General features: G+C 46.4%; 2 protein-coding genes across 5 annotated transcripts in view; one reads left to right on the top strand and one right to left on the bottom strand.

Annotated features, from left to right (window-relative positions):
- kmt5aa (lysine methyltransferase 5Aa) overlaps positions 1-671 on the bottom strand; it is a 7,113-nt gene extending 6,442 nt beyond the window's left edge. Inside the window, exon 1 of the mRNA XM_054756645.1 lies at positions 20-671. The gene's annotated coding sequence lies outside the window, so the exon portion shown is untranslated. The remainder of the gene's footprint in view (positions 1-19) is intronic.
- On the top strand, positions 79-19,830 carry sbno1 (strawberry notch homolog 1 (Drosophila)). Of its 4 annotated transcripts, none has more exons than XM_054756635.1 (33): positions 79-439; positions 3,056-3,175; positions 4,786-4,884; positions 4,960-5,187; positions 5,263-5,395; positions 6,567-6,667; positions 6,751-6,847; positions 6,918-7,078; positions 7,702-7,835; positions 7,906-7,996; positions 8,071-8,232; positions 8,320-8,455; positions 8,518-8,623; positions 8,709-8,862; positions 9,537-9,719; positions 9,788-9,885; positions 9,975-10,126; positions 10,208-10,417; positions 10,488-10,664; positions 11,660-11,829; positions 11,961-12,092; positions 12,174-12,309; positions 12,403-12,515; positions 14,026-14,097; positions 14,163-14,262; positions 14,325-14,399; positions 14,475-14,621; positions 14,709-14,803; positions 14,881-14,967; positions 15,707-15,844; positions 15,920-15,996; positions 16,076-16,269; positions 18,710-19,830. In XM_054756635.1, the coding sequence occupies exons 2-33, from the start codon at positions 3,056-3,058 to the stop codon at positions 18,850-18,852; spliced, it is 4,221 nt and encodes a 1,406-aa protein (XP_054612610.1). In that variant the 5' UTR covers positions 79-439; the 3' UTR covers positions 18,853-19,830. The 4 variants fall into 4 exon arrangements, with proteins under 4 accessions (XP_054612610.1, XP_054612607.1, XP_054612609.1 ...); XM_054756632.1 differs by having other exon boundaries at positions 4,957-5,187; XM_054756634.1 differs by having other exon boundaries at positions 79-723; positions 4,957-5,187.

The raw sequence follows: 19,830 nt of genomic DNA, 5'->3' as shown, positions 1-19,830 counted from the left end.
ATTTCAACAAGAGCATCACCTGCTATTCCAGTCACAAAGCTGAGGCGGAAGGAGAACCAACGAAGAAGAAGCGTCAGTGACATCACTTCCGCTTATGGGATGGCTATGGGTCACGTGACGCGGGGCTACCTCGTTGACTTGTGCGATGTTTGTCGTTTGCGCCAAACGCATCAAAGGGGCCCCGTTTCTCCTTTATGCTGACGTTTTGTCGTATAAGGGCGGCCTGTGGAGCATCCAACGGCCGCTTTCGCCGTCACCGACCGGAGACTTGCTCTTCTTCACGACGACAACAGCGGCAGCTCGCGGCCTAGACGTCACGTGACTGGCATGCGGCTGAGCGGTTGATAAAAAAAAAGATGGCGTGAGCGCGGCGGAGCGGATAGGACAACCGAAGCGAAGTGCTGCGCGGCGCCCAGACTGAGATCCTCTTAGCTGCCAAGTAAGTCCACCTCGGAGTCCGCGCCACTTTCAAGCCCACACGGCCACTAAAAGACAACATTTACAACCGTCTGGACGACACAGGCGTGGAGTAGTTCTCTTTAAGAAGCTGCGTTCGCCATCTGCCGCTGCTAGCTGCCAGTCGTTAGCTAGCAACAGCAATGACACAAGTCGCACCACCGCGACGACGAGGGATCCAAATCAGCAAACCCAGCCGCGCTGAAGTGATCATTCACTGGGGAAGTGAAGCGGGCGATCGCGGCGGTCACCCGCACACCCACTCTGGTTGGTTTGATGGTTTCAGCCGAACACTGTAACGTCATTAGTTACCTAACATGTCAAGCTGCCTGTGGGTAGCTAGCCCAATGCATTTTGATTAACTGCAAGTGTGCTTCAAACAAAGGCTAAAGCGATCAGGGTTGATGAATGAAAACACTTAATTGACATACGGAACACACTGCTTGAATGTAACGATGAATTTTACATTACTGTGCTTTGATGTAAGCGACTGACATTGCAAGCAGCGAGGCAAGTCACCCTGTTTACCACTGTTGCTAGCACAATGACTTGAGCGAAATTGTGACATTTGTGACGCCGAATAGCCGGACAACTTGGCACGGACTGTGTCGCACGACACGATCTAGTTATGGAGTTCCTCTCATTTAGTTCACCCGGCGTCTTGTGTAAATGTGAAAGTGTAATCCGGGCTAGCTTTCGGTTCTGCAACTAGCTTGCTTACTAGCTAGCTTGCTATCTTGGGAGAGATGTGTCACCATGATCCAGCATAGCTAGTCGAGGTGGGGGACCCCCCCGCCAACCAGAAGACTGCCTATGTGGACTTTGCGGACATGCAAGTTTATGATTAAACATGTGCCGTTAGCAACGTCGTTGTCAGAGGGAGCCGGAAGTGCAACATATTCCAGCAGGACGGTGCAGACACGTGCCTTGTTTTGGGTCACTTTGGAGCGTGACCCGACCTCCAATGCTGTGTTAGTTGACCCTTGCCGGTAAAGCCGCGGAGCTTCTCCATAAATAGTGAGCATTGTCGCAATATTTGGCCATTGCTGCATTGAAATTGGTTAAAATGCTGTTTTCTGTGTTATTGGGAGGCTTGAAAGGCACACAAGTTAGCCTGTCTTTTATCCCACGTGCTCTACAGCTACATAATCATTTCAACGTTTAATGTACCACAAAATGTCTAGTCACTATTTGTTGGTCTGTTCTAAAGATTCCACACAGCACTGTGCTGTGTCACTGTCGTAATGCCTGCAATTAACTGTCATTAAGCACACTGACAATGTAAAGTTTGTTTGTTTGGTGTCTTATCTGTTTCAATTCCGTTTCTGTACTGTACAGTAAATAGTATGGGTGGACAATGGACAAGTAGGGCTACACTGAAAGGGAAAAGTCTGTAACATTGTGAGAAAGAAGTTGGAAGCAATGTGACAGCAATACAAACAAGACAATGATTTGTGAATAAAGTTGATTTTTGAAAGGTGAAGATGTAGGCCTGTCACAATGACAGATTTTGCTGGACGATGATCCTACAAGTTATTGCCGATAAGCGATATTATCGTCAACACTATTTTGAGACAATGTTTTAAATTAATGTAATGATAATATGTGGCATAATAATGCAAGTACACCATATCAAAAGCAATACATTTTCATTTCTCAAGTGAAAATCCAAGGATGTCCATGTATTTTTTTTTTAATTTTGTAAAAATGTTTAAAAAAAAAACAATGTATATTTAAAGACAAAGCTTTGTTTTGTTATCAGTATCAACATTTCAGCTTCTATGGCATTTTGCTATTTTTTCATCCCCCGTTTTTGCCTTTTTTTGTTTAATTTTATTTCTACAATGTGCCGCGGGCCTATGATAAAACAAGCTGCGGGCTGCAAATGGCCCCTGGGCTGCATTTAGGATGGTGTCACAAGATCTCACGAGATTTGTTGTTGACAAACAAACTGGTAGGCTTTAGGTCTGGGGTGATAAATGAATTCATTAATCGCACAATAAATGAAAAGGAAGTGGATAATCAGTTTATTGCCATGTGTCAGGCAGCAAGAGGGGTTCACTCTGTGCATTGCTTTCAGCACCTTGGAGTGTTTGCTCCATAGAACAATGGCATGAACGGAGTGGGCCCTTTTGTCAGTCATTAAGTCTCTTTGTCTCAGTGGGCGGAGGTAGGGCCGCTAGCATACACACAGAGTGCAGATGAGTGTCTTTTGCATTGTTTTCTGGAATAAAGTACCATTTTTTTAAGGGAAAAAGTGGCGTTATGAGGTAATGGGGAAGGAAAGTTGCAGGAATCAAAGTTACAGGTTGAAATATTTCAGGAACTAAGTTGCATTGTTTAAAGATGTAATTAAATGTCATGCAAATGAAAGACCCGCCTTTATATCATTTTAATTGGTTTAACAACTTAAGTGACATTTTGTCGTTTGTAATATAACAAAATAATACTTGAGTAAATTTTTTTGTTGGAATGTAATGTGACACTGCATCGTAATTACCATTGAATGTTTTGACTGAGTATTATTTCCTCTCTTATTGACAGGATGATATTTATGTCAGCAGTGTGTGCAAATGGCTTGCATGTGTTTGTCCTGCAGATGGATCCTGGACAGGATTTACTCCTGGCTGCTCTTAGCGAGAGCGGCATTTGCCCGACCGACATTGGACTGTTTGACGTCGATTCTCAGGATGTCGCACAGCCCTCCACTGCTCAGCAAGTAAGACTGTGGTCCTGCTTTAATGCTTTTATATGTACCGGGGCAATACAAGCGCTGTAGCACGTAGGTCTCTGTGAAATCCATCCATTTTCTTCCGCTTGTCCGGGTTGCGGGGGCAGCGGTCTTGAGTTGGGAAGTCCAGACTTCCCAGTCCCTGGCATCCTCTTCCAGTTTCCTGTGAGACGTAATCCCTCCAGCGTGTCCTAGGTCCGCCCCGGGCCCTTCTCTCTGCTGGGCATGCCCAGAACACCTCACCAGGGAGGCGTCTGGACTAGATGCCCCAGCCACCTCAACTGGCTCCTCTCCATGTGAAGGAGCAGCGGCTCTACTCTGAGCCCTTCCCGGATGAGCGAGATCCTCACCCTATCTTTTAGGGTGAGTCCAGCCACCCTACGGAGGAAACTCATTTCAGCATATCTTATACACCATCTCGCTCTTTTGGTCACGACCCAAAGCTCATGACCATAGGTGAGGGTGGGAACGTAGACGGGGGTAGGTAAACCCTATGTACAAACAAAGAGGAGGGATCCCACCTCACCCCGAATGTGGGATACTGGGGACTAAACCTGGAGGCAGGCCCAGGGGAGGGGCTCACAGATGAGTGCCTGGTGGTCGGAGCCAGGCCCAGCTCGAAGAGGCTGCATGGGTGTTTGCTAGTGTTTCAGGTCACCATTTTGACATGTTGATTTTGGAATGGGTAGAGGTTCGTGATTAGATTCCGCCACAATTCAGCGTTCTGCTGGGGAAATATGTCAACTTCCGCGAGAAGGGATAGTTGGGATTTTTTAAAATGAACTTGTATGACATGCCCATCAGCAATGTAGTACAGCGGCAGTGACTAACCCCCCTAAATTGGTGCTCTGAGTCCAGTACTGGTCAGAGATCCATGACGAGGAACATAGTTCTGCTTATTTGCTGGGACGTTTGAGTTTGGCTTCTCTTCTTCTGAACAATATTATGTTCATAGGAGTAATACATTTGCATCACAGAAATGCCTCCTCAAACAAATCAGACCTCACAAATGGCTCGGCGTTCTAGTTTTCTCCCGCCGTATCTCTGCGCACTGTTGCCTCTCCATTCTTGTGTATGTGATGGAGACGCTCGCAGCAATGCCACTCTTCTTCCGCGACGGAGCGCCGTGTTCCACAGCAGAAGCATCATCACATACACAAGAATGGAGAGGCAGGGCGCAGCGATACGGCGGGAGAATAACGCAGAGTGATTTGTGAAGTCTGATTTTTGTCTTTTGAGAAGGCATTTTTGTGATGCAAATGTATTACTCTTTTGAACGCATATTGTTTTGAAAGTCCAAATGACCCCAGCAACTATGTTCTTCATCACCAAAATCTGACCACAACTGGGGGGGGGGGTGCTGAAGGGGATGTCATACAACTTCATGTGGAAAAAATCCCAACTTTCCCTTTAACAGTAAATTCTGTTTTTATTGGCCAATTCTGCGATTCCATTAACATGGAAATGTCAGGGCCCCACAAAAGCAGCATTAAAATGTGCACACAGGGACTTCCTGTTGCTCCCTTGTGATTGCCACACGTGTGCGTGTTCATTGGCTAGCTTGTGGTTGAAAGGTGTACCTGATGCTTGTCTTTCAGTCTATCTCAATCAATGCCCTGGATGTTGGCTTGGGGGCCGAGTCCGGGGAACTTGCTCAAACTCAATCTCCGTCTCCAGCCCCCATCGTGACTATCAGGGTGAGAGTCCATGTGACGTCATTAAAATAGGCCTTTTTCTTTTCTATTAACAGCAACTCTTTCATTTAACAGCAGCACAAACCTCAGCCATCGACCACCACCTTTGTCTTAAACCAGCTCAATCAGCTGCCGTCGCTGGGAGCCACCGTGACCAAGCCGTCGGCCGCCAACCCCGTCAAACACACCATAACCGTCACCAAGGTGGTGCACGTCGCCAATGCGGCCCGGCGCGTCTCGTCCACACCATCCTGCACAGGCAACCCCCCCTCAGCACCCACAGCCGTGCCTTCAAACCACGATCAGGTGAGAAAGTCCAGACGTGTGATGACGTCACGCGCCCGTGAGCGTCCCTTTTACACGTGCGCTCCTATGTCCCAGATCCAGTTGAAAGACCTCCTCAGGGCGGCCAGTGTCAAGGGGTCGGGCCTTAAGGGCAACAGTCTGGTGGAGCTCATGAAGCTGAAGCCGCCACCTGACATTGCCCCCCTGGTAGCAACTGCCACTGGGCCCAGTAAGTTTTTAGCACTTTCTAGCGTGTTAGTAGTGTAAAAATCTAGCATTAGACCATTTTTAAAAGTGCCTTCATTAAGGTGTTTTGTGTGTCTGTAGTGTTCATGCCAATGATCTGTTTTTGTCCACGCCCAAGAAGGCTGTTGTGTACTAGATCCACGTTTGAATACACACTGTAACTGTGCACTTGGCCAACGTAATAGATGCCATATATCACATACAAGTAGGTAGTAGCATAAAGGAGCCAGCATACGCACAGCACAGCTATGTGATGCTAAAGTGCTAACATTACACTCACATTTTAACAGCAACGCCATGCTTGGTTAGCTAGGGTTGTCGCAAGATCTCGTGATATTAAAACTTGGCAGGAAAAACTGTCACTGGGCATGAGGCCTGGAACGGTAATGTTATAATCAGACAATAAATGAAAAGGAAGTGGATAATCAGTATATCGCCATGTGCATGCGTGTGTTTCCCTTGTCTCTCACCTCCAGAAAGGATTCACTCTGTGCATTGCCTTCAGCACCTTGGCACGTTTGTTCCATAGAACAACAGCATGAACGGAGTGAGCCCTTATGTCAGTCATACAGTCTCATCTAAAATCTCATCTTGTTCTTCTTCTCACCTCAGTCTCATGAGACCCCTAAGGTTTTTTGAAAAACAAAATGATCTCCCAAGTCTGTAGTTGACTGAAGGATAGTTTTAACATGTGTAGCAAAGCCTGATCATTTAAAAAAAAAAAAAAAAAAAAAGCAGCGTCCACCTTTTTAAGTGGTCAGCATATACATGGGGGCGGTCTCATGTCCATGAGGAAGATGGTTTTTCCGTCATGATAAGCTGCAACTTCAAAAGCGATGGTTTGAGTGGCTGTTCTCTCACAGACCGAGGCAGGTGCCAGCGTTTTCTAATGTTTGGTGCTCATGAACAGGCTCCAGCAGCACGTACGACTGTTAGAACATCATTCAAAAGTCACTTTTGCAGACTAGGGTACCGTTTAAGGACGGAAAATGGAATTAGAAATGACAGTAACACCCTTATTACCTCTGCCAAGGACGAAGCACAAGTAAGGCGGTTATCTATTTGCTCGTCTTTGTTACCTTCTAAGAAAAAGATTCAAGTGATTTTTACAACGGTTTGTTTTGAGTGACTCATCCGACCTGTTTGTGCTTCAGGTGAGATGAACAACGGCATCAAGAAGGACAACTTAATCAAAGATGGCGTCCGAGCCTGGAATAACGACGACATCAAGATGCACGCGTTCCCACATTCCCTGGTGAGTGTGTTCACTGGGAAAGACATGTCTTGAGAAGAAAAGCAGCTGGATATTTTCATGAGGTTTGCTGCTGTTGCGTGCAGAAAGCTCCTGGGATGAAAGAGGAGGATGAGCCCGAGGAAGAGGAAGAAGAGGAGTTGGGTCACGCGGAGACGTACGCAGAGTACATGCCAATGAAGTGTAAGTACGCCCACTTGCGGTACCGCCCTGGCCCAGCAGAGGATTCCACTGAGCAGCCCTTGTGTCACAGTAAAAGTGGGCTTGCGGCATCCCGACCCGGTGGTGGAGACCAGTTCCCTGTCCAGCGTCAGCCCGCCAGAAGTGTGGTACCGACTGACCATCCCGGAGGAGGTCATCGACCGCGGGTGCCTGTCTGCGCTGCAGCTGGAAGCCATCACTTACGCCGCCCAGGTGAGCATTTTACATTTTGCCCATCATTCCCAGTCCTTGTGAGACATGAACACACACGTCTTTCTCTTTTCTCTGTGTTCTAAAAATATAAAACAGATAAAAAGAGGCAGCTAATGAATGCACGTAATGGAACACAACTATGAAAACACCTCCAACAAGGTTTAGTGGTTTTCCATCCATGCTGTGAGCGTGTAGTAACAGCTACGTTCATGGTAACATGTCATACTCTGAGTATTTTGGGAACTTTGATTTCACATAGCAACATCGAAAGGAAAGCTACACCTAGCATCCAAAACAACACAGCAGTTTGGCTCGTGGCTTGAGGCATTGTGAGTGAGTGGTGAAGCTAGCTGGTGAGGTGTCACTGCGGCATTAACGTAGTTCTGGGCATAATGTCGCTGTAGCTTGGTTAATATGCAGTTCCATGGAAATGGAGCATTGTTGGAGGTTTTTTTGGGAAGGCTTTCAAGGCGGAATAGGTGTGTCCCTTTACATGCATTTTTAACTGCCTCTTTTTAGCTGTTTGGAGAGACGTGTGTTCATGTTTCACATAAAGGACTGTGGATGTTGGGTAAAATAGAGTCCTTTAGTGCGCGGGAGTTTATAAAAGTCAACATTTGCAGCAACACGAAACGTTCCTGCCAAGCGGCGACCGAGCGGCCTACTTGATTGGAGACGGCGCCGGCGTGGGGAAAGGCCGAACCATCGCAGGGATCATCTATGAGAATTACCTCTTAGGCAGGAAGAGATCACTTTGGTGAGGCTGATGTTTTACAAATTGGAAAGCTCTCAGTCTCAACACTATTTTCAAACTACCCTTTGTGCAGGTTCAGTGTTTCCAATGACTTGAAGTATGATGCAGAGCGTGATTTAAGGGACATAGGAGCCAAGAACATTCAGGTCCACTCACTGAACAAGGTATTCTACGATGGGGAAAGCCTGCCGCTTCAATGTGTTGTAAAGATTCATGTAAATCCATGTCTTATTTTCAGTTCAAGTATGGCAAAATCTCCTCCAAACACAACGGCAGCGTGAAGAAAGGTGTCATTTTTGCCACCTACTCCTCCTTGATTGGAGAGAGCCAGTCGGGAGGGAAGTACAAGACCAGATTTGAGCAGCTGCTCCACTGGTGTGGGGAGGACTTTGATGGTGTCGTATCCCTTCATAAAGATGGTTTAAAGATTAGTCAATAAACACGGTTTATTCTGTGTGAAATCCTTCCTTAACCACAATATCCTCAGATTGTCTATGATGAATGTCACAAAGCTAAGAACGTGTGTCCCATTGGATCGTCTAAACCCACAAAAACCGGGCTGGCGGTGTTGGAGCTGCAGAACAAACTCCCCAAGGCTCGCGTTGTGTACGCCAGTGCGACAGGTGAGTAGGATTGTGCATGTGGCTCCTGAACCTGCTGAAATGATTGCACATTGTCTAACCAGGTGCCTCTGAGCCAAGAAACATGGCCTACATGAACCGTTTGGGCATCTGGGGACACAAAACGCCCTTCAGGGAGTTTGGCAACTTCATTCAAGCGGTGGAGCGCAGGTGAGAATGTAGTTGAAACACTCGCTGGCCAAAATGCACATGCTCCCGGCTAAAAAAAAAACAACAAAAAAACGTTTACTTCCAGGGGAGTGGGCGCCATGGAGATTGTGGCCATGGACATGAAGCTGAGGGGAATGTACATCGCCCGGCAGCTCAGCTTTACAGGCGTAACGTTCAAGATCGACGAGGTGCCCTTGACTCAGCACTACATCAACATGTACAACAATTCCGTCAGGCTGGTGAGTAGTACACCATCCACTTGGTATATTACTGCATGTTCGTGCATCGACGAGAACTGGGACTAACATTCCAGTTCTCCTGGGATCGTTCAAATTTTTTCACTTTGATCACTAGTTTTGATGCCTGGTCCACCGACCGGAAGATGCCAGTGAGCACCAAGGAAGCAGCTGCAAAGTTTGGCTTAACTTCATAAAAAAAATAAAAGAGCAGTTGCCTCAGTGCAACATTTGCAACACCATATCAGTGTGCCCCGTCTTTGACACGCTAAATCAGTCTTCCTCTCAGCAGAGAGAATCAGGGAAGTCAAATAATAAATGACGTCTGTCTCATGCCGATGTATGCCAGGGTTTCAGGATGCTAGCTTTTATGGAAGGTCAGTGTAAATAAAGGACAGGAACCATGGCTGCAAGATCCAAGTTTATTCATGTGCACGCATATCTCACGATAACGCATCTCTCTTAGCAAAAGTCAAGGCACCCTCTCAACCCACACTGCACACTTCCAGCCTTCACAATAAGAGTGCTTTGCACTACATCCCGTTACATCCTTTTACAAGTTGTTTGATATTCTGCACCCAGGTTAGGAATCGTTCAAATTCAAACAATGCCCACCCCTATTCATGCCTCTCCTCGCGGAAACATCGATTACACTAAAAAATGCATCTTCTGTTCAGTGGGTGAGTGCGCGTGAGAAGTTCCAGCAGGCGGCCAGCCTGATGGACGCTGAGCAGCGTATGAAGAAGTCCATGTGGGGCCAGTTCTGGTCGGCCCACCAGAGGTTCTTCAAGTACCTGTGCATTGCCTCCAAGGTCCGCAGGGTGGTCCAGTTGGCCAGAGAGGAGGTGCAAAATGGAAAGGTGAGATGCATTCCACTTCAAATGATTCTGAGCTTTATTAGGAACACTGACGTGTTGTTCTCCCTCAGTGCGTGGTGATTGGCCTGCAGTCCACTGGAGAAGCAAGAACACTGGAGGCCTTGGAGGAAGGAGGCGGAGAGCTCAATGACTTTGTGTCAACTGCAAAGTAGGGACTCCATCAGGCACTTTAAAAAATAAAATAAAATTAAAAAAAAAATAGAACATATGCATTGACTGCAATGACTTGTGTTACAGGGGTGTGCTGCAGTCCCTGGTGGAGAAGCACTTCCCAGCCCCTGACAGACAGAAGCTTTACAGCCTGCTGGGCATCGACCTCTCAGCAAAGAAGACGCCGTCTCCCAGTGACACTGCAGCTCAGTCCCAACAGAAGGGCAAGAAAAGAAAAGGTAGTGGAATGAGACCCTGGCTCCAGTGAAATGATAGCGGTGGTGTACTCATGTGTTTTTATCAATTATTGTCGCTTCCAGGCCCCGAGTTAAAGCAGCAGCAGAAGAAGAAGCCTTGCAAACATGGCGGCCTGTCGGGCACCAGCTCAGACGAGAGCCTGTCGGAGGAGTCTGATAAAGACTCTGGCAGAGATGGCGACAGCGACGACAGCTTTAAGTCGGTCAGCTCAGCGGACGAGGACGACGACTTCAACCCTTTCAGAGATGAGTCTGACGACGACGATGAGGACGGTGAGGATTGCGAGGAAGGCTAGTTGGAAGTGTGCTTGCACCAACATGACCTTGACTGCCTCTTCTTCAGACCCCTGGCTTGTCAGGAAGGAGCCCAAGAAGGGCAAAGAGAAGAAGAAGAAGAAAAAGAGAAGGAAGAGCATCGACCCGGATTCCATTCAAAGTGCCTTGTTAGCATCCGGACTAGGCTCCACCCGACCTGCTTTCACCGCACCTGTATCACTGCCTCCCAGCACACCGTCTACAGGTAAATACAAGCTTTCTTTTTTTTAATGTATTTGAGGGGTTTAAAGCAGTGCTTCTCAACTGGTAGGTCCCAGTTGAGAAGCTAGTCAGAAATTACATGAAAATATGGAATATAATATACCACCAATGTCTTGCAGTGGCTTTACACGGATTGCATATTATCTTAAGTAAAGTGCTTGTAACACCAAACAACCAACAAAATGAAAGCACTCACTTAAAAAAAATGTATTTGTTATACTGCTGTCATAGATAAACAAACCGCTAAGAGATAGGAGTGAAATGAAGTGGGGATTTTAAGACACCCCCCCCCCCAGCGAGTTTTCTGAATCAACGTCTTGGCTGTGACGTCACTGCCAGGCTATGTTCTGGGAACCGGATTCAAACACGTGCAGCCATGAGAGTGGCACATTGACAATAACACAATAGTAACATTCACTGATGGAATGTTGTCATATCTCATAACACACACTGTCAGTATGTGACACTGACAGTTAGCTCCGGAATGAAACCCCATAGTGTGATTCTAAGATTGGTAGAACAGATCGAGGTAATTAAAGTATGTTAAACAGACAAATGAGATGCAAGATAGGCTAGAAATGCGATTGAGGTCTAGAACGCTTACAGGTGACACAAACAAACACAGCCATGAACACACGCAAAGAAGGTGACATTCACAACAACAATATTTTTATGCGTGCATTTATCATGTTCCACCTCATTTCCTGAATAAATTGCTGTAATATCCACTTTGGACATGGATTAATGTTTAAAAAGATGACCAGTGTGAAGCAGAACTGAGCAAGCGTTGGATTGTTCGCCCACTAATGGGGAACATCAGAACGTGTTAGTTGGACCCTACTGATATGTTGTTGCAACAGTAATCCTGTAAATGTCAAAACATTCTTGTTGACTTAATTAAAAGGTGGGTCCCAGGTTGAGACCATTTGAGAACCCCTGGTTTTAAGGATGTCTTAATTGTGCTCACCCACCTCACAGTCAAGCCAGAGACTGAAAACGTCTGCCTGACCAGCCAGGACGCAGTGGAGCACGCACAGAAGATGAAGAGGGAACTTCTGGAAAAGTTGGAGGAGCTCGCCGAGGAGCTTCCACCCAACACTCTGGATGAGCTCATTGATGAGCTGGGGGGACCTGAGAATGTGGCAGAGGTAGAACCCTGTCGATCGTGGGGATTTGTAGCAACCTAAAGTTAGCAACAATCTTGGAGCATATAAAGGACATTTTGTCATCTGTAGCTTCTGCACCGAATTCTCATTATGCTCATCTGCCCACCTTCCAGATGACTGGCCGTAAAGGTCGTGTGGTCAGCAACGACGACGGAAGCATCACCTACGAGTCTCGCTCTGAGCTGGATGTCCCCGTGGAGATCCTCAACCTGACGGAGAAGCAAAGGTTCATGGACGGGGAGAAGGTAAACTAGCCTTCAGCTTCATGTGCTGTGACAGCAGTTGGTGCAATTTCCATCTGACCTGCTGTGTTTGCCCCCACCCAGCACATCGCCATCATCTCCGAAGCCGCCAGCTCGGGCATCTCTCTGCAGGCCGACCGCAGGGTGAAGAACCAGCGCCGCAGGGTTCACATGACGCTGGAGCTGCCGTGGAGCGCAGACCGAGCCATTCAGCAGTTTGGTCAGCCCACGTCAACCCAACCCAGACCTCCTTATGTGCTTGTTGCAGTGGATGGACGCTAACGCCTTTGTCTCCTGTCACGTGACAACACAGGTAGAACCCACAGGTCCAATCAGGTCACGGCTCCCGAGTACGTCTTCCTCATATCGGAGCTCGCCGGAGAGCAGAGATTTGCATCCATTGTTGCCAAAAGATTGGAAAGTCTTGTAAGTGAATTACTATTCTTAAAGGGTCACTGACAGGATTCATCAACTTAGCTTAAATATGTCATATATTGTTTGTAATTAATGTTCGACCTTGTTGCATTTTTCAAAGGGAACAGTAAATTGACAAAAGTGACATTTATAGCTAGCCATCATGAACTAGCTCTCGCAGTTCAGTCTCATTCCCGGAAGTGATGCCATCGGTGTAATGGTAAAGAAACATAGCAGTGTCCAAGACAAGATGTTTACACTCATTATAGCCAAAATTTTAGCCATGTGTCAATAGTTTTCAAGGAAAACATAAGGGAGAAACATTTGGAGATTAAACAGAGAACTTGGAGAACATGGACTTTCAAGACATTGAGATGCAGATTGGTCGACTTCAAACCACAGAATGATAAGTGGAAATGACTCTGGAATTGCTTATCCTTCAATTATTGTTTTAAATGTGCTTAATGAGCGTGAAGGGCTTTTTATAGCCCTTTTGATTGTGTATGGCTGTGAAAAGATGTTTATATAACATGTATAATGCTTTGTCGCTATCATGGAACTGTGTTTACAATACATTGTGACTTGCTCTGCTCTGTGGCAACTCTGACACAGTGGTCGGTCATTCTTGTTTTGTGTACCGGTGGAATAGCATCCTTTTTCAAAATGCGTTTATTGCGCACTTTCAAGCCAAATGCTTCTTGTAAAGGTGTTCCTTTTTATAGCAGTCATCAGTGAAATGATCACTGCAAAGAACAGAACTCGAGGTGGGCGTCCGTCTGTCTCTCCTCCTCTGCACTTGCTTCGTCCATTGTTGTCTTAAACCTTCCTGGTTTGGAAAAGAAAACAAACTTGCAGTATCACCGGGATACTGTGAACATCCAGCAGCAACAAAGCATCTTGCAATGACTACTGTTTCGATGAAAAATATACTGAACCGAGCCCCTCTATTTTGCAAGTTTACTGTTGGCGTTCAAAAACAGAACAATGTAGAACATAATTACAAACAATATAGAACATATTATTGGTGCGGCCTCTGTAGTGATGTGGACTCTGCTTTGGTCCATTCTGGTAAAGAGGGAGCTGAGCCCAAAGGCAAAGCTGTCAATTTAGCGGTGACTCTACGTTCCTACCCTCAGCTATGGTCATGAGCTTTGGGAGTTGACCGAAAGGACAAGATGGCGTGTGCAAGCTGCCGAAATGAGTTTTCTCCATAGGGTGGCTGGGCTCTCCCTTAGAGATAAGGTTAGAAGCACTGCTCCACCAGATGGAGAGGAGCCAGATGAGGTGGCTCGGGCATCTGGTCAAGATGCCTCCCTGAGGAGGTGTTCAGGGCACATCCCACCGGTAGGAGGCCCAGGACACATTAGAGAGACTAAGTCTCCCAACTGGCCTGGGAACTCCTCGGGATACGTGGAAGAAGATGGATGGATGTAACGTATCTGAGCAAAGTGGATGAGTGATGTCAGAGACCCTTTGAATAATGATGAGTGGAGGTTGGACTGATGTTGTGTGCCACTTGCAGGGAGCGCTCACTCACGGAGACAGAAGAGCAACAGAGACGCGAGATCTCAGCAGGTTCAACTTTGACAACAAAGTAAGCACAAGTCATGTTTGTCGTGTCATGTTTGTGCGACTAAATGTGCCTCCGTCTGGTCGCAGTACGGCAGGAACGCTCTGGAAATCGTGATGAAGTCAATAGTGAGGCTGGATACGCCGCTGGTTTCACCTCCCTCCGACTTTAAAGGAGATTTCTTCAAAGGTAAAAGGACAGCGGAATGATTGAGTGTGTGAAAGGTTGTCATGCTGATGTTTGTTGTGTAGACGTTCAGAAGGGCTTGATAGGTGTGGGCCTCATCAATGTGGAGGACAGATACAACACGCTGTCACTGGACAAAGGTGACCTTCCCAACTGGAAAACAATGTTCTTGATTTGAAATGCATTTCATCCAAATGGTTTTGTCACCACGGCAGACTACAACAACATTGGGAAGTTTCTCAACCGCATCCTGGGCATGGAGGTCCACCAGCAGAACGCTCTGTTCCAGTACTTCTCAGACACGCTGGCGGCCGTCATCCAGGAAGCCAAGAGGAATGGAAGATACGACATGGGCATTCTCGGTACCAGCCTTCACTCACTTCGCCAGCAGACTTTTTTTTTTTTTGGTCCCCACAACCCCACTGTATTCCCACGTTTTGTTTATTCAGACCTGGGTTCTGGTGATGAGAAGGTGAAGAAGATGGACTGCAAAAAGTTCCTGACACCGGGTTACACCGCATCTGGACATGTTGAACTCTTCACGGTATTTTCTTCTGAATCTGGTTGGGCTTTTTTTTCCTTTTTTTAAATATTTGCTGACGTAGCATCTTTGTATCTCAGGTAAGTGTGGAGCGAGGGATGTCCTGGGAGGAAGCAACGCATGCCTGGGCCGATCAGAACGGGCCAGATGACGGCTTCTACGTGCAGGTATGGGCAGTTAAGTAGTCTGGTACTAGTTGTCAGTCCGAGCCAGGACCACTCCTCCCTACATGCAGAACACACGCTGACTGCGCGTAGGGCACACGGGTTTGCACAAGGGGGCGCATTCTCAGCAAATGTGCATAGGGATGACCGTCACTGCCGTGAGGCATAGACCACCGAGTCAGCATGAGGCTGGACAGGAAAAAGATGTGTAGTCTGATACGGCACTCGTTGCCACAATGATTGACAGCACGCAGCAGGATAAGAGAATAAAGTGGCAGAAGTCACCTGCTCACCTGTCATCCCTGCTGGTGTACATTCATCCCTCACCACTTCAATTCCAATGTTGCAGCATCACGCTATCACGCTTTTTCAAAAATGTATTTAGCAATAAATTCTGCTGTTTCATGGTTAATATGGCAAATTATTAGTCAAAAATATGCTTTTTTTTTTTTTTTTTAAAGCAAATTCTTGCATAAATGAAGCATTTCCAGCCATCAAAATGTCCTAAGTGAAGTCAAATCCAAATCTAAGGCATTCAGAAGACTGAAAGAGGTTGTGGTATGTATGTATGTAGAGGTGTGCACGTGCAGCAGCACTGGGGAACATGGGCAAACTATTCTTAATTGGTACTGGAGCACCTGAGAAAGCCCTTAAGATGCCCAGTGGGATACATTTTTCTTGTTTACGACACCAACCAAAGTGTTGCCACGTGGTCATCCTTTTTTGTCACTGTCATTTTCAGACGAGGAACAACAAGAAGACAGCCATCTTGGTCAAGGAGGTGAATGCCAAGAAGAGGCTGTTCCTGGTCTACCGGCCCAACACGGGCAGGCAACTCAAGCTGGAGACCTACAACGACCTCAAGAAGAAGTTTAAAAAGGTTGGGGAGGGGTGTGTGTGTGTGCGTGTGTGTGCGTGCGCGTGCTGATTAGATTGGCTACTTCTTCCTGTTTAGGTCTTGTCAGAAGACGCCAAGCAGCACTGGAATGAGCAGTACACCTCGTCAGCTGAAATCTGCTCCCATGCCTTCTGGTGAGTGGACTCAGCATCTCCTCAGAGCAGTTTTACATAGAAGTCTGCATAATTGGGGCTTTCTACGTCCCACCCATAGGAGGGGAAACTGCAAAAAGGCGGCGGTGGGGCTCCAGTGCGAGATCGGTCTCCGCTGTCGGACGTACTACGTCCTGTGTGGCTCGGTGCTCAGCGTGTGGAACGAGCTGGAGGAGGTGCTCACCCCCGTCAGCGGAACCAACGTCAAGGTGCAGATCGTCCGCCTCAGGACTGAAGACGGTCAGAGGATAGTTGGTGAGTGACACCACCTCACAAATCACATCAAACTTCTTCCTCCAGCTGTGGTGGCCACATGGTCAAAACGACACTTCTCATATGCTGAGAAGTTTTTCATGAAAAATAGGTGTGATTTTCCAAATAACTTCAATAATCTTTGTAAATGTTCTTTTTCTAATATTTGGACTTTATGCCCATATTATCACTTTTTCCACAACCTAATTTTCCTAAAATTATAACTTTCTTTGTTTCTCATAAATATTACAACTTGAAAAAAAATGTTTTTTCTTCTCCTGATCCAAATCCTAAGACCAGTGTAAAAATGTCTAGGATGATCATGTTGCACATTTGGATCTTAATGAGGTTGTAAGTAGAGCTACAATATGCAAAAACAAGAAGGCGGGGTGAGACAAAAAACATTTGGAGCTTGTAATTTAAACAAACAAAAAAAAACTGAAATAGGTTGTTTATCAGCTGATCAAAAGTTTAGGACCACAGGCTATAAAAGCCCAAATGTGCTCCAAATGTTGATGTAGTGTCATCATTCCCACTGTCATGCCCTCCTGATGCTAAAGCTAAGAAGCTTTGTCTTTTTCAATGTGGTGTTATTGTGGAGCTGCATAAGCAAGGCCTCTCGCAGCGTGCCATGGCTGCTGAGGTTGGGAGCAGGAAATCAGTCATTCTACGTTTTTGGAAAGATCCTGAGCATTATGGAACAAAAAAGTCAAGTGGTCAAAACATCACACCTGCACTGAGCCAGAGGATCCCATTGGCTGTCCATCAAGACACAGGGCGGTCTTCCACCCTCATTAAGGTCCTTACTGGTGCCGACTGCAGCAATAACCATCAGACGCCATCTGAGGGAAAAGGCTTTAAAAAACGGCACAAAACTGCCCGTTTAGACTTTGAGGAGATCCCACCTGAGATGTTTTCTACCCGGCACAGTGGAGGGGGGTTTTCATTGAGTGGAACATCGGAGCTTCAGGTGGTGCGGGGTCGTCAAACAGATGCAGATGTCGCTGTGGGCGTCCCTCATGACTGAGGGCACTCGTGTGTGTGGTACCAGCTGGGTTCTTCAACAGGACAACGCTGCAGGTCACAATGCTGGCTTGACCAAGGACTTCTTCAGGGAGAATAACATCACTCTTTTGGACCATCCTGCATTTAAATCCCATAGAGAACATTTGGGATGGATGGCAAGGGAAGTTTCTAAAAATGGCCATCAGTTCCAGACAGTTGATGGCCTTGGTGAAGCCATCTTCACCACTTGGAGCAATGTTCCCACTAGCCTCCTGGAAACACTGGCATCAAGCATGCCCAAAGCCATCTTGGAAGTGATGAACAAGAACGGTGGAGCTCCTCATTACTGAGTCCTACTGACAACATTTGTTGTTCTGCTTTGGAGACTTTTTTGTTCTTTTTTGAAAGATGGTCCTAAACTTTTGATCAGCTGATAAACAGCCTGTTTCAGTTGAATTGTTGTTTTCAATAAATGACTTTTTCAAAGTGCTTTTTGTCTAACACCATTAAGATCCACATGTGCAACATGATCATTCTAGACATTTTATTTTGGCTATTAGCATAAAATGTTTTTTTTCCATTCTGTTTTTTTAGATACTGTAGATATATTCCACCTATGTCAACTTTCTTCTTGTAAGTTTTTGTCATATGATTTTATTCCCATAATATTTGGACTTCATTTCCATCATAATGTAACTTTTTAATTTTCAAATATATTTGCAGCTTTGTTTCTCATATTAAACCTTTTTTTCTTTAATCCTTAAACTTTATGCTACAATATTTACATTCTTATTTTTCCTCATAATATTACGCCGATTAGAATTTATTCTTGTAAAATGATTGTTCCATTGTTGCTGTTTTCTTAACTTGGATATACTATAGAGCAGGGGTGTCCAAAGTGTGGCCTGGAATACATTTTAAAATACAATAACCAAAAAAACAACAGTGAAAATGGGGGTAAAGAAGACCAAATAATGCATGCATTATGTAATACAAATACAAAAATGCAAAAAAAAATACACCTTTAGCATATTGGACCGGTTGTAGCTTTTTAAAATTTTACTGCAGGAGAGAGGTTATAAGTTTGGCAAGAAGAGCTGTGTTTAGTCTGCACGGGTGTAGAGGGGTGTGGTCACAGGTGGGTGGGTGTGTGTGTCTACACGGGTTGCCATAAATGGGGAGGAGAAGGGGGGAAAGGCTAGGAAGCCGTCGTCTCTCTTGAAGCGTCATCAGCACAGAGGACCCATTCCTACCCTCAGTGGCAGAGGTAGAAGGTCATAACATTTTTAGTACGTGACCCTCAGTGGAAAAGGTTTGGACACCCCTGCTCTAAAGCATGTCCAAGTTTACATTCTAAGGAAAAGACAAAGACGATACGTGTTGTCAGATACTGTACCTAGCCAATCAGCACTGACATCAGGTGCTCTCACCTCCACAGGACTGATCATCCCAGCCAACTGCGTGTCTCCGTTGATGCACAAGCTGTCCACGTCGGACCAATTCCAGCAGCTGGCCGTGGTGGAGCAGCAGAAGAGGCAGCAGCTGCACCCCCAGAGTCTCAGTCACACACCCAACACATAGCGGGGATGGGGAGGGGGACGCCGTCTTTCACAGGCCTCCAAATGAACCTCCAGATCACATTCTCTCTCTCTCTCTCCAGCCCCCCCCCCCCCCCCCCCCCCCCCCCCCCCCCCGGGATGGGATCGCTTCACCCTCGCACCCCTCCCTGATCCGTGATATTGTGAGGCGTGTAGACGGACTGCTGTACGGATGAGCCAGTTCAGGGTTGTTGTTGGCTTTCTGTTGTTCCCCCCCCAATTTGGAGACTCATTATCACCTCTCGCCTCCGACGGGTGATGTTTTTTTTGTCCTCTGACATTCAGAGTGGAACGATTTGAACTTGATGCCACAGTTTGACCCCTTTCACTGCTCCTTTAGAAGCCAGTAAACGTGGCAGCTGGAGAGTTGTCACGTGTTTCAGCGCATCCAAGCCCACTTTAGTGTTTGCACACCTTACATCATCTCGTTTCAGCATTACTCTCCTGCTCCACACACAATGCATCAAAAGGACCCCGCCAACTGCTTTTTGTGTGCTGCAAGCAAACATCAAGCAGCAGCAGCCGCTCCCTTCCACACATGAAAACACTTGACGCTTGTACCAGACATGAGCTGGGAATTGTGCATGTTTTATTTTTGTGTTTTTTTGATGTACTTCTCAGGTGCAGTGCATGACCCATATCTCATCCTCTGCTCATTCCATGTAATAAAACTACAAGTGCATCTTGCACATCTGTAAGCTGACAGTAAATGTCCTGGGTTTTGTGTGGCAGCACACTCAAACATGCAGATGTTCATTTTTTGTAGACTTTGTAAAGAAAGTGTTGCATCGCAGTATTTCTATGCAGCATCCACGTGTAGTTGTGCTGACGTGTGGCCCCTCTTGAGATGATGCTTCAATTTGGAGAAAAAGCTGCAGAATGTTGATGAAAAATAGTTTTTGCAGACAAGGTGACCTGTACATGAATGAGTGCAGCGTTCAATAAAGCTTACTCGTACTTA

The sequence above is a fragment of the Dunckerocampus dactyliophorus genome, chromosome 17 (assembly GCF_027744805.1).
Source record: "Dunckerocampus dactyliophorus isolate RoL2022-P2 chromosome 17, RoL_Ddac_1.1, whole genome shotgun sequence".
NCBI lineage: Eukaryota > Metazoa > Chordata > Actinopteri > Syngnathiformes > Syngnathidae > Dunckerocampus > Dunckerocampus dactyliophorus.
The sequence above is the reverse complement of the archived record's forward strand: the minus strand, read 5'-3'. Positions and strand labels throughout refer to the sequence as shown.

Bases quoted from the DNA above. Each gene is read 5' to 3' on its own strand.
- sbno1 (XM_054756632.1), top strand. From the start codon at position 3,056: ATGGATCCTGGACAGGATTTACTCCTGGCTGCTCTTAGCGAGAGCGGC. The intron at 10,665-11,659 runs GTAAATACAAGC...CCCACCTCACAG, and splicing joins TCCCAGCACACCGTCTACAG to TCAAGCCAGAGACTGAAAAC. The intron at 12,093-12,173 runs GTAAACTAGCCT...GCCCCCACCCAG, and splicing joins GGTTCATGGACGGGGAGAAG to CACATCGCCATCATCTCCGA.